The sequence below is a fragment of the Lissotriton vulgaris genome, chromosome 4_1 (assembly GCF_964263255.1).
Source record: "Lissotriton vulgaris chromosome 4_1, aLisVul1.2, whole genome shotgun sequence".
Taxonomy (NCBI): Eukaryota; Metazoa; Chordata; class Amphibia; order Caudata; family Salamandridae; genus Lissotriton; species Lissotriton vulgaris.
Genome location: NC_141691.1, coordinates 1,405,842,518 through 1,405,857,845, shown reverse-complemented (window position 1 = coordinate 1,405,857,845; position 15,328 = coordinate 1,405,842,518). Strand labels below are relative to the sequence as shown.

At 41.0% G+C, this 15,328-nt stretch overlaps 1 protein-coding gene across 1 annotated transcript in view; it reads right to left on the bottom strand.

Moving 5' to 3' along the window:
• Window positions 1-2,042: 2,042 nt before the first annotated feature.
• The window catches only part of LOC147724056 (histamine H3 receptor-like), an 82,031-nt gene continuing 68,745 nt past the window's right edge, over window positions 2,043-15,328 (bottom strand). The window contains exons 3-4 of the mRNA XM_086917983.1: window positions 8,857-9,232; window positions 2,043-2,209 (exon numbers count right to left, since the gene is read on the bottom strand). Of these exons, the coding sequence (XP_086774109.1) occupies window positions 2,043-2,209; window positions 8,857-9,232 (543 nt within the window). The remainder of the gene's footprint in view (window positions 2,210-8,856; window positions 9,233-15,328) is intronic.

Sequence of the window (15,328 nt, the reverse complement as noted above, 5' to 3'; positions counted from 1 at the left end):
GGCTTGCCTGCACGCGAGTCTCAGGAATGAGCAACCAATGCGTCACTTGTGAGTAAGTGAATCAGTCCTTATTTAGAAAAGAATAGTGAGTCTTAATCTGGTCAAAGAGGATGAGACCATCTTGGTCGAAGAGGTTACCCATTCTCTTGCAACCACCTGGGGATCCAATGCTTGGTGATACCTGGAGTCTTGCCCGGAGGGAAATCTGGGTTTGTGAACAGGGGCTTCATGGGAGAAGGGAAGTATGAGAGCCCTGCTGTCACAGCCACTGTATCCCACACCTTCATCACTAAGCTCGTCATGGGGTGAGTAGAGCCATCATTCACGATGAGTGCAAGGGAGCCAGGCTTCACTCCAGATGTGTGTATCCGCCACCATCTGGTCCATGAAGACCCAGTGTTTCTCCCACATATGGCGATTCCATTCAACCAGGTAGCGCAACTGTGCCACCTGATAATAACATAATACATTAGGCACCGAAGGCTCCCCTCCTGCTTTGAGCGCTGCAACAACAGTTTTTGCCATCTTGGCTTCGTTTTCCTCCAAATAACACAATCTATTTCCCTTTGGAGGGTGCCTAGAAGCCTAGACGGTGGAGCAAGGGGAGTTGTCTAAAACATGTACAGGGGATGGGAGAAGATATTCATTTTAACTGCAGCTATTGTACCCAGCGAGAAAAGGGATAATCTTTGCCAGTAGGCCAGATCTTTGCGAATTAGAGCTATTAGGTTAGAGTAGTTAGTCTGGGCAGTTTTAGGAAGGTTCTGTGCTGGAGCGAGTCCTAAGTAAGGGATGTTCATCTCAACCCATTAGAAGTCGAAATGTGATCCTAGTGTTTGCTCTGTGTTTGGTGTCATAGTAAGATTTAGGATTTGAGACTTCTGTAAGTTCACTTGGAAGCCTGATGGGGCCCCAAAGTCGTGTAGTTCTGCGATGATGGCTGCGAGAGAAGACCGGCGATCCGTGATAGAGTAAACAATACCATCTGCGTAGAGGCTGATTAAGTGCCGATCTGCTCCGAAAGGGATATTTGATGCATTAGCATTATCTCTTATTTTCTGCAGGAAAGGCTCGATGTACAGTGCAAAGAGGAGGAGTGGAGAGAGTGGGCAGCTTTGCCTAGTGCCTTGCTCAATGATGAAACTGCATGAGCTAATCCCATTCACCCGAACCGCAGCACTGGGGGAGCTGTACATGCTTTTGATCCACTTCTCAAACCGCCGCCCACCCCAAACTGTTCTAGGGTTGCAAATAAATAAGGCCAGTGAACCCGATCAAATGCATCCCGCGAGAGGCGCACTTTTTCAATTATGGCAAATGCTCTTGGTGTTATCTCAACACTGACGGGAGGGGATAAATCCAGCTGTTCCAGGTCATCGAGGCCTGGCATCTAAGGGTTGAGGCGTAGTGATAGGATGCCAGCAAACAGCCTTGCGTCCACATTTAGGATGGAGGCATTATGAGCTACACATTTTGGTATCCTGCCCTTGCTTAGGTATTACTGAGAATGTAGCCAGTAAAATGGATGCTGTAAGAGTGCGCTTTTCTCAAAGGAGGTAAGGAGGTAAAGAGGCGGGTTAGAAATGGGGCCAGCTCCACACAGAACGTTTTAGAAAAATTGCGCTAAACCTATCCGGGCCAGGTGATTTCAAAGGTTTCAGTCTTGCGATTGCTGATACCACTTCTTCTATTCAGATAGGTTGGTCTAGTCCCTCTGCTTCGGCAATGGGAAGAGAAGTGACCACTGCCGCCCAGATGTAAAGCTGAGGGTTTGGCTCCAGGTAGGGGTCCCTTGCACATAGCTCGGCATATTACGCCTGACATTTCTTGGCTATGCTAATGGCACTGGACACCTCGGGCCCAAAAGCAGCCCCCAACCTCATTTTTTGATAGTGGTTTGGACATGTTTTGTTTCTGTGCACAAATTCAGAACATGGTATTGTTTTATTTTCTGTGCTAATAAGGAGACAACTGTCCCGCTTTTAGTATATTTAAAACAATGTCTTGCAGCTTTGATACAGTGTGATTAGCTTGCTGCTTTGTTATTTAAACCGAGTCCAAGCTGAAGTTGATGAGAGTTTCACTTTCTCTGGAGTCATCACAGAATGCTGCTTAATGCAGTCCTGCTGTCCATCCGTCACAGAATGCTGCTTAATGCAGTCCATCCTTAATCCTGAAATGAAAGATAGCTGTACACTCAGAGGTCCATCTGTGGATGAACAGAGTCAGGTTTACTGACATATAGCAACAAGGTACAGGGTTAGGTCATTCAAACAGACCTGATAGACAGGGTACTCCCAATTTTAATTATCCTGCATGGAGACTATTAAAAGATAGGAGTAACTGCAGCAACATTATGATCAATTGGGAAATGGCCTTTACAATGTAGGTGAGCCACTTGTGTCATTTTCCTGCCAGCATAACTACGCTTGCCTGAACTATGAATCTGCCTCAACCACGCATCTGCCTCAACCACACATATGTGGTGTTAAGGCAGATAGTGGTTTAGTGTCCAGACGGGCTTGAAAATGAAGCTTCAGGACAGGAAGCTCCGGACGTGAACAAGTAAGTGGGGCTGGGGCCATGTTTGGGGGTATTTTTCATGGATGGGGCGGGGTAGTTTTTGGTATGGAGCTGGGATTTGTGGCTCAGGGCCGGGTGGTTTTAAGTCTAGGGCGGATTTGGGGGGTAGTTTTTAGGGGTGGATTGGTTTCAGCATTCAGGGCAGGGGGCTCAGACAGTCTTGAAAAGAGGGCAGGGTTTTAGGGATTAGGGTGGGGGGTTGTGGTAATTATAAGAGCTGGGGTTGGGATTGGAGGGGTTTAGAATTGAAGGTCAATTTTAGGGCTCATTGCAGGGTGGTCAGGGTAGTTTCCTTTAAAAGGGGCTTGTTTTTAGGCCTGTTTTTAGGCCTAGGGAGGGGAAGGGGTAGTTTTAAGGGCAGCGCAGGAGTACGTTTTAGGTCTCAGGGCGGAGGGGCGGAGGGGCTGGGTGCAAGGTAGGTATTGGTAGGGGGCAAGGTTTTAGGCCTCAAGACGGGGAGGGGAAGGGGTAGTTTTAATGGTAGGGCGGGTCAGATTTAGGGCTCAGGGTGGGTAGAGGTGAGGTAGGGGGATATGATTTTAGGGCTTATGGGGGGATAGGAAGATATAGTGGTAATTTACCATGCATATCCCTTCAGCAAACATGTCTTTACAATGAAATGCATTGCAAAGGCATGCATGGTTAAGATGCATTTGTGGTTGGGACCTCGTTGAAGAGGCACGCATGGTTCAGCCATGTGTGCTTCTATCAAACAACCTGATCAATTACCATGATTTGATTGTTTTTGTTTTTCACTATTCTAGTAATGCTTATTGTAAAAATATGTCTCCTTTTTCTTACAGCTACAGTTCATGTTTTACTCACTAACATTAGAGATTTTCAATAAATGTTTGAATATGCAATATTATGTATTTTCTTTGTGAACACTTTGGGCGTGTAAAACTGACAAATAAAAGGGTAGATCTGTTATCGTGATTTACTTGGAAATCAAAGAGTCTTGATCTAGGTTACTGACAACATCCATAACTCTGTAGATTTAGGAGTTTGGATGCAGTATTGTGAGGTAGCCAAAAAGACCAACATTTACTGATAATAAAAAGAAGACATTGGGCCTGATTACAAGTTTGTTGATAAGGGTACAACCGTTGAAACAGTGTCAGATGCCCCACCGACCAGTCGAGGTCCACCCACCCTATTACGATGCATGTGGTTCCATAGATGAAAGATAGGTGCGGGAAAAATTCCTAGGACATCTAGGTGTGTGAGTGGACAAATAGGTCAGACCAGTTATCAAGAAGGAACAGTTGAGAAAGGTTGTCAAAGTTATATAAAAAGTATATTTTTATTCAGTATGTTTAAAAATCATATTAGAAATGACCAGAAGGCCAAACAATATGATGGGTATTAAAATTTCTTGTCAAAATTACATACAGTTACAATAAAAAATTAACATAAAACTCATACTCCACAAAGTAAAAGAATATATCGACAAAAACATAGAAATAATCACAAAAATAATGAAACAAGCATAAAAACTCGACGCGCGTTTCGGCAGAGGACCGCCTTCTTCAGGAGACACAGTTTAATTCCTGAAACATAGTTATAAAAGAATATACATGTTATCTAAACGTTCATAAATTTGTATCAGCATATTAACCAAAATATAGTAGAATAGCGAAAAAACCTTTTTATTTGTTATTACTAACATATTCAGAACATTATTCCTAACTTAAAGACTGACCATGACTATTAATTTGAACACTCAAAGCCATTGATGAGCAAGGTAGCGTCTGGCGATTGTACAGTATCTGACTCAGAGAAAGATCATTGTGAATGAGTCATAGAGGGCAACCCCCTACATTAATGAGGCACACAATCGAGCTTCTATATTTAAGCTAAAGTTGAATCACTTCTCAGTACATAAAATTAAGACTGTATCTTTTGAAATGAAAGAGCATGATAAACATACATTGGTCACATGATTTCTTACTATTTGTTGGAATAGGGTCATAATGGACCTTAGCAATGTGCACAATTTACAATGGTATACTTACAACAGTGGAAGCTCTATCCATGTAGCAAAGACACTGAAGGTGAACTCTTCATGCAGTAGTTATGCGTGAAAGTATAATTATTGGATGAAGGGGATCCTATTAATAAAATTAACATTAGTAAATGGATGGACACATAAAGTTATTCATCTGCATTTAAACACAATGGCTCAAACGTCCTGCACACAGCATGTGGATAACACTGCAGTTATAGTTAGAGTCATAGTGGCGGTGGGCAAGAAATTCAAATGCTCAAACAAATATAGCCACCCTATGACCTCATCGTTATATACTGGTTATGTCACGGATGCATAACTATATTAGGCCCCCAAGGATCCCAAGCAATTTCTACCAACTTCTAGGTGAATTCCACCGACTACTGGAGGAATGAAGACGTTGAGAAAACGGGAAGGGGGGGGGAAAGGGGTAAGCGCTAACTATACTAGAAGATAGACTGATATTGTATAGCACAAGTCATAGAAATGATAGTGCCATCTCTGTACCTGAGGTTTCCACACAGTACGTGTGAATAATGTTGATGAAGGTTATTCTTTATACAGACATTGATGGCCGTGATGTGGATGTCCCATATCAATAGGTAAAATAAATGAACTAAAAGATAAACGGAAACAAAATATAGGCTTACTCATCATATAATGTGGCTATTGTCACAGCGTTGGTCTAAGATTTAGTCAGCTAATGATAGAAGATAGATATATTAATTACCTTAAATTGAAATACTATGGCGGTTGATGGACTTGACGCTGGAACCAGGTTAACTGATGATGGCGCCTTATTGTAAGAATTAAAAATGGGCTCTGAAAATAGGGTCATAATAGCGAATTAATATCATGAAGTCTCAATATTAATTAATAGCGAGACAGTCTGAAAAAATCTGGGCCTGTTTAGGTATGATAGCATGCCCCACATAACGGAACAGTTGAAATTACCTTGATGTGAAATAAAGTAGCGCTTGTGCTATACACACTTCAAGCAGGTCGACTCGGGATAGCGCCTTGTCATGGAGAAAAAAATAATAAACTCTGAAAATAGAGTCAAAATACCAATTTAGTCTGGTATAGTCTCAATATTGGTAAATAGTGGGACAATATTAAATCTGTTGGCGTCTTGGTGTGCTCAATATGCGCACCATAGCGGGGTTCTTACCGGAAATCGAGTAGTTGGGGACAGACAGCAAGATGTTGCTGCTCCGTGCTCCGTCGTGTGGGGACTCGTCCTCCGCGAAGATAGAAGATAGCCAGCGAGCGAATACTTCCGTATTTAAGGAGAAATTTTGGCGCGGAAAACCCCCGGTCACATTAATGGTGCTAGTGTGATCGAAGTAGGACTAATGAATCGGAAGCGATCCCGTTTCAAAATGGCGCTCGAAAGTGCGCGAGAATGATCGATCGCAGAAGGCTTACGGCGCATATCGTTATGGATAGAACGTGTGATGTATTCATCACCGTATTCGTGATAATCCCGCTCTGCTCAGACAAGGAGGGATTTTTTTAGGATATTGATTATGAACAGTGTAGCTATATCAGACACTGTTCAGTGCAAACTAGATCAGTATTAGGCATTGACCCTAAGAATGTGTGTATATAAAATATACTGCTTATGTAGAGGGGTGAACAATACGTAATATTATAATGGTGATATACTACATAATTCATAATATTAGAAGTTCTCTTTAGAGGTAGAACTAATTCGGTCTCGAAGTTTCAGCATTCATCCCATTTAGGTATCGTGCATATAATGATCAATTCCATAAGTTGTTCCAAAATCAAGTTGGTCCTTGTAAATACAGTACACATATGTATTCCTAATCTAGGAGGCATCAAAAATAATATCAATCATAGGGCATATATATGGTTTAGTATTTATTCATCGGAGAGTTCTAGTAGTTTATAATAATTGCTAAGTACTCCATAGATGAAAGACATCCACAGCAGCACCACCATTGCCAAGAACTTTTGACTGCGGTGGCAGAATAGGCCAATGTGTCTATCTGAGGGCAGACTACCAGTTTTTCCTTACTGTTAATGTACCTTCCCACCAACGTGACTGTGGTGGTCAAACCACCACATCGGAGCTGACCAAATGGCACGTAATGAGGCACAAACTCACAATTACTCACCTTCACACTTCTTGTTTCACCATGGAGCTGATCCTGCATGTCCTGCCTCTGCTGCTGCTGCTGGTTGAAAACGATGCCACAATTAAAGGTAACTCACTCTATTACCTGTCACCTGTCCACTTGGGTGTTAACATTATCTCTGGACTCATGCTATTTAAATCACTTACACAAGCAATAGCATTTCAATGCGAAATGCATATGTCTCTAATGTTGCTGGTTACAAAAAATTAAAGTAACAGAACTGTACAACCACATTGTGTCTCTAACTTTGGTGCTAGCTGCCATTAAAATAAGACACACTTACACAACAATTGTGAAAAAAATCTAAAACTAAAAGCTCAATAATGGACATCAGGTATCAAGGCAACTGTTATGGTGCTTTGCTGTGAGCGTACTGCAGTGGCCTACCGCCGTTGGGGAAGCGTTCTAATCGATCGGCGGAAGCCGCAGCCCTAATGGCGACAGAGTATGCATCGCCAACATTGCAGTCCGCTACGTCTGAGCAGGACACACTCCATTGAGGAGGCCGGAGGTCCAGGCTGCATGCATCATAATAGGGAGGGTAGAAGACTGCTGGCTCCGTAGTCTTCTGGGGACTTGGTATGGCGGTAAGACTGCCAAGCTCATAATCGAACTCCTAGAGCCATTTTCACAAAAGGTAATGTGAGACAAAAGTCTAACTTAATGCCTTTTGGCATACTCCTAAATGCCCTTTGTGAATACCAAAAGTTGAACTTTATGACTTTTGGTATTCACCAAGGTCATTTACGAGTAGTAAATGCTAGTGTGAATAGCAAAAGTCCTAAAGTTAGACTTTTGTCTCAATTTACCTTTGTGAATCTGGCCCCTTGTCTCTGTATTATGAAGTTTTGTTGTTACTAAATACATAGTCCTATTAAAGTCATGTCAATGTGAAATTAATACTAGTCAGCTTTGAGAATGAGACACAGAATACATTAAGTGAACAATGAAAGTGTAGCAAGTGGTTGTTTTTTTCCTGGAACTTTAAAAGGAAATGTAGCATTATATATTGCCATTGCTATAGTAACTACAGAACACAACGTAACAGCACACAAAGCAAAATAATAATAAAACATAAATAGTACATGGCACACCACAACAAAACTAAACAATTAAAACAGAATGCTGAGGCAGGAGTAAAACTGTTTAATGGAAGGACATGGGAAAAGGAACATTTACAAAATGTGGGCTTTATAAATGAAGTGATTTGTTCTTTCTCTCTCTCGCTCTCACTATTTTCAGGTAAAAAACAATATGCGAAGGCATTTTTCATTCACACTTTTTCCATTTCACAATTATGCATGTGCCACTACATTTTCAAACATTATCGGAAAGTCACAAGCATTTCATGGACTACTCCTGGAAGCCTGTGATTTCCAGGGTTCCTGGAGCACGGCCACCATGCAGGAGTGGAAACAAGGGCAGTCTCTTTTGCGAAAAGGCCAAATTAGGTACAGTATCTAGAGATGAGAAAGTGCCATGCAACTTGCAAATTTCCTTCTGCCATGCAAGAGTGAAATGTGGATTTGCTGTTCTATGAACCAGGTCCGTTGTCGCAGGATAAAGAAGTGCTGTTCTGATTACAAAATATCTTCTGCCATTTCTCACTACATTTGAAATTACTTCCATGATCGTGACGGTTGAGCGACACTTCTATTTCTTTCATTCATTCGTTGGCTTATGAATTTCGATTCAGACAAAGTAGTTTTGAAAATGCCTTTCTAAAACATGGGTGACACAGGGGATATAAGAAGGGGTTAATTAAAGAATTTAACCAGAGAAGCCAATTTGTTATATCATACCAGACCAAAGGAATGCTGGCATGCCCAAAAATTTCCCGGATGACCATGAGCCCAAAGAATGGAATCCAGCAGATAGTAAAAATGCACACAACAATGGACAAAGACTTGGCTATGTTTTTATCTGCAGCTAGCCGTGAATTTGCGAGTTTGCTGTGTGATATTGCGAATACGTTTTCTGTAGTCTTCTTAGAATGCAATGAAAAACACGTCAATCGTATTTTTCTGATTGATGAATTAATAAAGTTCTGTTTTAATTGATTTTTGCACTTGTCATATTCTGGCAGTACAGGTGCACTACCATATGTGTAATGATCTTTTTCTCCTTGAGTAATATTTGATTTTGTTTCTCTGTTTGTGTAGGAACTGTTTGCACAGGAAGCTGCTGCATGCTGAGCTTTGTTCCTGGTGCGAGCTCTTATGTTGCAGTAGATGCTCAAATCAAAATATACGATTGCAGTAAATGGTATGAAGACGTCAACAGCAACAGTACCAAGTCTATAGTATCTAATGTAGAAGAACTCAGGATTACATTCGCCATCCGGGACATTGGTGTAGCCAGCTATGTACTCCCAGCACGTAATCGTCGGTACGTAGAGAAGAAAAGCTAAAGACCACACAGCCACCATCCTAATAATGGCAGGTTTAGTTCTGTTCTGTTCAGCTCGATATAAAGCCTAAAAATCAAAACAGAGGCCACTATTAATTATTGAAATTATTCTACATGGAAAGTATTTTACAATTATTTTTCATTGCGTATTTGAGTAAATGCATCAACCATGCACATCAAGAAAGAACTTGTCTACATATGTAAACACACTTTACATTGGGTTCAAATATTCAAAATTAGGGCCTCATTAAGATCTTGGCAGTCGTACTGTCGTCCTGCTGCGGTGGTGGTCCCAAATACTCCATCCAGTCGACGGTCTCCCGCACACCTTATTTAAATGTATACGCTGTACAGAGAAGACCATGGCAGTCTTCTGCTTTGGTGATGGTCCTGCCACCACTGTTTTGGTGGCGGGGTACCGGCCGAGCTAATTTGAATGATCCAGATGGTATAGCTGTGTCCTGCGGCAAAGTACTGACGGGGGGAGACCACACCATCGGTAAACAGGTACATAATTTTTTTAATACGTAAAGCACATTATGTTGTGTCTGTGTCCATTAGTAAATGTATGATATGTGTAGAGAGCATTATGTGTTCATTCGGCTGTGCACCCCACCAACATATAGACACCATGTAATGTATACCAGCATATATCACGGACGCCTAACTTCGAGTCCATTAATACGAGGTGCTGGTCCATCACTGTCAAGGTGCAGCAGGATGGGAGGTACCTGGACGAAGGAGAAGACGACAAAACAACATCCTGTACCCAGAAAAAAGGTGAGTTTACACCACTTTTTGTCCCGTTCCACTAACTTGAAGTGGGAGGGATATCTGCTGCAATTTCCTTTGAAAAATCCCACATCCATATACCGATAGCGGGAGTCCTAGCTGGAGTCTTGCCGCCACCGCCTGCAGGGCATCCCACTTTCAGGGCAGGTAACAAAGTCCTGGCCGTGTCGGCAGGACTGCAGTGGTCTTTTTTCCTATATGAATCCAGCATCATAATTGAGTGGGTGGTCCACCAGGTAGCCAGTCCCAAAAATATCTAAATCAGGCCCTTAGTCTAACAATACTACCAGTGTTACCAGTGTTGTGAAATTGCAAATAAATACAGCTGAGTAAGCCATTGAAAGGAGAGGGCCACTACTGAAAAAAACAGGGAATACACTAGGCAGCACCAGTAAAGGGATGGGTTTGGTGATATATAGTGGCTAACAATGTGGGCCACACAGCACATCTTTAATCGAGTTCTAATTCCATCCAAGATCCAAGTGTAAGAAACAATGGTCTTACTTGTGGGTCTGACCACAATTGAGATACTGCATGTTGTTCACTCACTTGAAGCAATGAAGGAAACATTTTGAAAGACCTAAGCAAAAGGAATTATTTTTATCAACTTACAAAAGGATAACTTCTGAAATGCACCAGTAATCAAACGTAGTAGCCCTGCCTCTGTAATCTGAAAACAGGAGGTATCCACCTTGAAAACAGGAGGTATCCACCTTGAAAACACATAGAACATGGACTCCTTCTTCCTGGCCCCCTGTAATGTAAGGCTATTGGTGGCTGAGAATTAAAAGGAGTTAGGATCAACTATTGTTTACAAATACTGTGTAACCCATTTGGTCACACAGTAAAACTCTGTGTCAATAGAAAAGATTAAGTATGGATTTATTACAAATTCAAAACCAAGCTGATACAAATCAGTTGAAGAAACATAGTATCCACATATAGAATCACTAAAGGATAGCAGAAATGACACACATAATGTATTCTCAATAACAAAATGCAAATGAGTAATTCTGTAGCAGTTATACAAAGAATGAGAAACAAATCCTGGTGAGAAGATTGAAAGTTTTGATCCTCGTGACTATACATAAGGTTGTTTAAGAAGATCTCCTAAACCCTATTCTAAACTAGAAATCAGGTAAATCATATTAGTCATGAAAGCAGAGAACGTTGTTAGAATAGTAGAATCTCTGTATATGTTCCCTAAAGGTAAATAATATTATATAGCATAAATCCACACAACATAGATGTCACAAAGAGGTCAGAAACTCTCAGAGTCTTAAAGTTATTTAAACAAAGTTAAAGTGTTATCCTTAATTATACCCTCAACAGAATCTTGAAAATCATATGTCACATGTCTCCTTAATGTTCACCTTGAAACAACATAACTTGCCAACTTCCTACAAGATTTCTTTCTTTGGTTCACAAATAAGAATGTCCTTAGATTCCTCCTGTATTCCTATTCTGCTTGGACAGTAGCGCTACCATCGTTAAAACCTCTTATCCTTGTCTAAAGATACTCCTTGCGAGCTTCACTATCTCTTTCACACAATGTGCATTCCTTTAACCATGAGCCATGCTACTGCAGAGAAGAGAAAACATTGCATCCATAAGCAAACATTCATGTTCAAGTTAAAACATTAACAAATCCCAGTGCTTAAGGCCTTTGGTCAATTTAGTGCAGCAATCATCTCAATACACATTTAAAGGCAGATACACATACAGTTACAAGATAAATGTTAAGCACAATTCGAATGGATACATTTTCAGTTAAGAAAATACATGGAGAAAATTATTTAAATGAATACGCAGATATAAAAAAATTAACAATATTATTGAAACACACAAATTTAGATATATGTGCGAAATGCAACTCATTGTCACTGTAAAGAAAATAATAAAATGCTGAGACCACATTGCACTTGTGTAACTGTTCAAGTGCACTATATCTGATTAGTGATGTTCCAAATCACACAAATACAATGGAAAAGCCAACATTTTGCTGCTCTAGCCCTCCTCTGATGGATGGTGAATCAAGACATCACAGATTACAATCTGAGATTATAACACAGGCCATCTATAACCTTGTGGTTTTAAGCATCTTTCGCCTGGAATCCTCTAGACGTTTTATGTCATAGTAATAACCACTCTGATTCTCCTCTGACTACACATCTGTTCTCTTCCTCTTCTCTCCCTGTATAATGTGTGCTTACCTGTATCCCTTAAAGATCATGAAAAGGAATATTACACACAGAGTAATTATCAAAAGGGGTTTCAAGATGGCACTAAAAATTCCACTTCCCAGATTTCTAAACAATTTGCCTACAGCAGACTATCCACTTCAAATGGCTTCTCACGCTCCTGTCACTTCTAACTCATTCAAATCTATGTCAGTCCAGATATATTCTGAATATATTTCTCCAAATCCTGACTTTCATCTTGGATATAAATAGAGGATTGCTGAATCATTATCATTCTTGAAGCGTCACCCTCCTTTGCGAGTTAAAGGACTAATGCAAGTTCATTTTGTAAAACAATAGACATTATCACAACCATCTCAGTATTTACAAGCAATAAAGAAATTGCAGTACTACTAGACAGTTTTTACACCATTGTAGACACTTTTCAAATGTTTAGATCATTAAAATGACACCTACAGATGGGACTATAGCGCCAAAAATATCTCCTACTGCTTTCGCTGCATTAACCCATCATCTAGTTGCAGATTTTGTTTCCCATACCAGATCATTGACATTTTCCACATGGTAAGTCTTCTGGAAATTTATACCAAGATGACATCTACCATGCAATCTATGGGCAATTTAAAATATGCATACTGTCTAAAATTAAAGGTCCATCCTGGAAACACAGGATCCAGTCTCTCCAAGAAAAGGTAATTTTTCATTTTTGCCTCAAGAATATGTTCACAGTAACTCTGTTCTAAAAATAACAGGTCTATATAACTTTGAACAACATGGATCCACAGCTTTCCTTTATGTTGCCAATCTAAGGTCAAGGCAGGCCTATTACCATTCACCTGATGTTCAATTTCTTCACTACTCCACATGTGGTGTTTCTGAGGATCTATTCTCTATCAGTTTCAGATTGGGACTCTAGATCTCTCCTCCTATGTTCCACAAATTCAAAAATGTCTTCTCCACATCAGATATTAAACAAGTAAAAAAATATTTGCCTGCAATCTCTGCACCTTTGAAATAAGGATTCTTATTCAAATGTTTGAACATAGGGACTTCTGAAAGGACTAAATCATAGTTTAAAAAATAATATTGAAAAATACAATAGAATAGACTCAGTACAAGACTACAATAAATTCCATAGGTCTAAGGGATATGATGGTACATTACACCCTCTGCAACAGACGCAGACAACTGAGTGCACACTTAACAATCTCTCACATTCATAGTGTCAATGTATTCACAAAGCAATCTAAACTAAGCATTTGAAGCATAATCTCCCTCTGATAGATCTGTGTGTAGTTTCGTAACCCCCCCCGCATAACTATAGGCTAGTATGATCTGGTTGTGGTGTAGTATGAGCAACAATAGGCTAAACTACTACTGACTTTTATGTAGCTGGATATAACCCTATAGGCTCGATGATTAATACAACAACTACAGCAATTAGTGTGCCTGCTATAATATATCTACGCCTATTAGTATTAGAATTGTCTTCCATTTCTTCATTAGAATCCAAACTGTTGGGTGGAGTGTTACAGCTACAGAGTCTACTCTGTTGGTTCAAGGTCAAACGATGTTCAACAAAATGATGTAAAAAGTCTTCATGACTCTTCTTTCTTCCCTACAAAGTCTATTTAAATGTCTCTAATAATTAATGGTTCAAGTTCACTGACAATCAGTTCCAGAATGAAGTGTTTCAGTTCATCAACTAGGGAGAGGATGTGGCCTAATGACTAGAGTGGTTGACCTCGAAGATGGGCAACTGGGTTCACGTCTTTGCAGCGAAACTCAACATCCTGTGATTCTTGGCAAATCCCTTAATCTCTCAGTGCCCAACAAAATGAATGTGTCCATCTGTAAAACAACTGATGCTCATGTAAAGCGCTCTGGTACCTTCAGTCAAGTTTGCGCTAAAGGTAACTCCGACAACATTCCTGCTTCCCATGCCCCAACCTATTACAATAGTGGCACAGGTTTGAATTTTTCAATGTAGCTACATCAATTCCAGTACTCAGATCAATAAGCACACCAGACCCCTACCTTGTGACTGAAAACAAACTCCACTGTGCATGCAGGAGCTCAGTGCGGGTATACTCCATGCATAGGTGGTGCATTTCCTACAAAGGGAGTATTTTGCCTACACCTCTGAGCAGCTTTCATTTGAGCTGCCATGAGTTTTTCCATCAATTTCTTCTGCCTCATGTCAGTCTCATAATTGCAATACTTAGTGTACTGCAAAATCTCATAAACAGATTTATTCTGCCAACAAATCAACTGCTATTGAATCATCATGCTAATATCGGAGTTGAATCCTGTCACAAACCTAGACACATAATGTCTCATGTCCTTAGGCTTAAGGGTGGGTGGTAAACTCTGCTCTACAAGTGGAGCTCGCCGAGTTTTGCCAACTACACGCTCCACTTGGTGCGCGGAGTTCAGCAAAAACTCTAAATACCGCGAACAGAGCGGAGTTTACTGACATGCTCACCTTATTCCTGCAGGAGAGGGTGTCTGTTTTGTATACCAGTTGGAGTTTATTGGCAGCGAGGGGCCCTCAAACAGGCAATACTTTATTTTAGAGACAGCCTGACAGACAGTACTTAACGGGGTGGTCAGTATTGGAGCACAGAGGCTGGCTCCGGGCCCTCTCTGCAAGTACCTGTAAGGGCTGTTACCCCTGAAGCCAGCTGGCCGAGATGAGGAGGTCTCCAGATGTCACACCTACCCACCAACTGGAAGTACTTGAAGGCAGCAGGCCACATGACTCTCCCACCGTACCTCACACAATGAACACATCTGAAATCTGCAGTCCACTGCCTCATGTCAGCGTTTACTATTTTCAACCAAAACCTGAAACCTAGCTTTGGTGCATGTCTTCATATAATGTCACATGTGTAAGGAGCCAACGTACCAGGAGAAAAGTTTAACTTACCAGCGGGTACCAAGAGGTGCTGTAGCTTTCCGCTACCTCATGGCTCATGGATTTTGGGACACAGTAGAAGAATCAGGTGATTTTGTGCAGGGCCTTTTGAACATCATACCCAATTGCCATCACTACCCAGCAGTTTCACTATATAGGCACAGTCATAACCCAGTTGGTTGAGCATCAAGCTGCAGAGCTCAGGCAGGTGTCAGGTCCTAATCCTGGTGGATGCAAATCAGTATTTCATGCT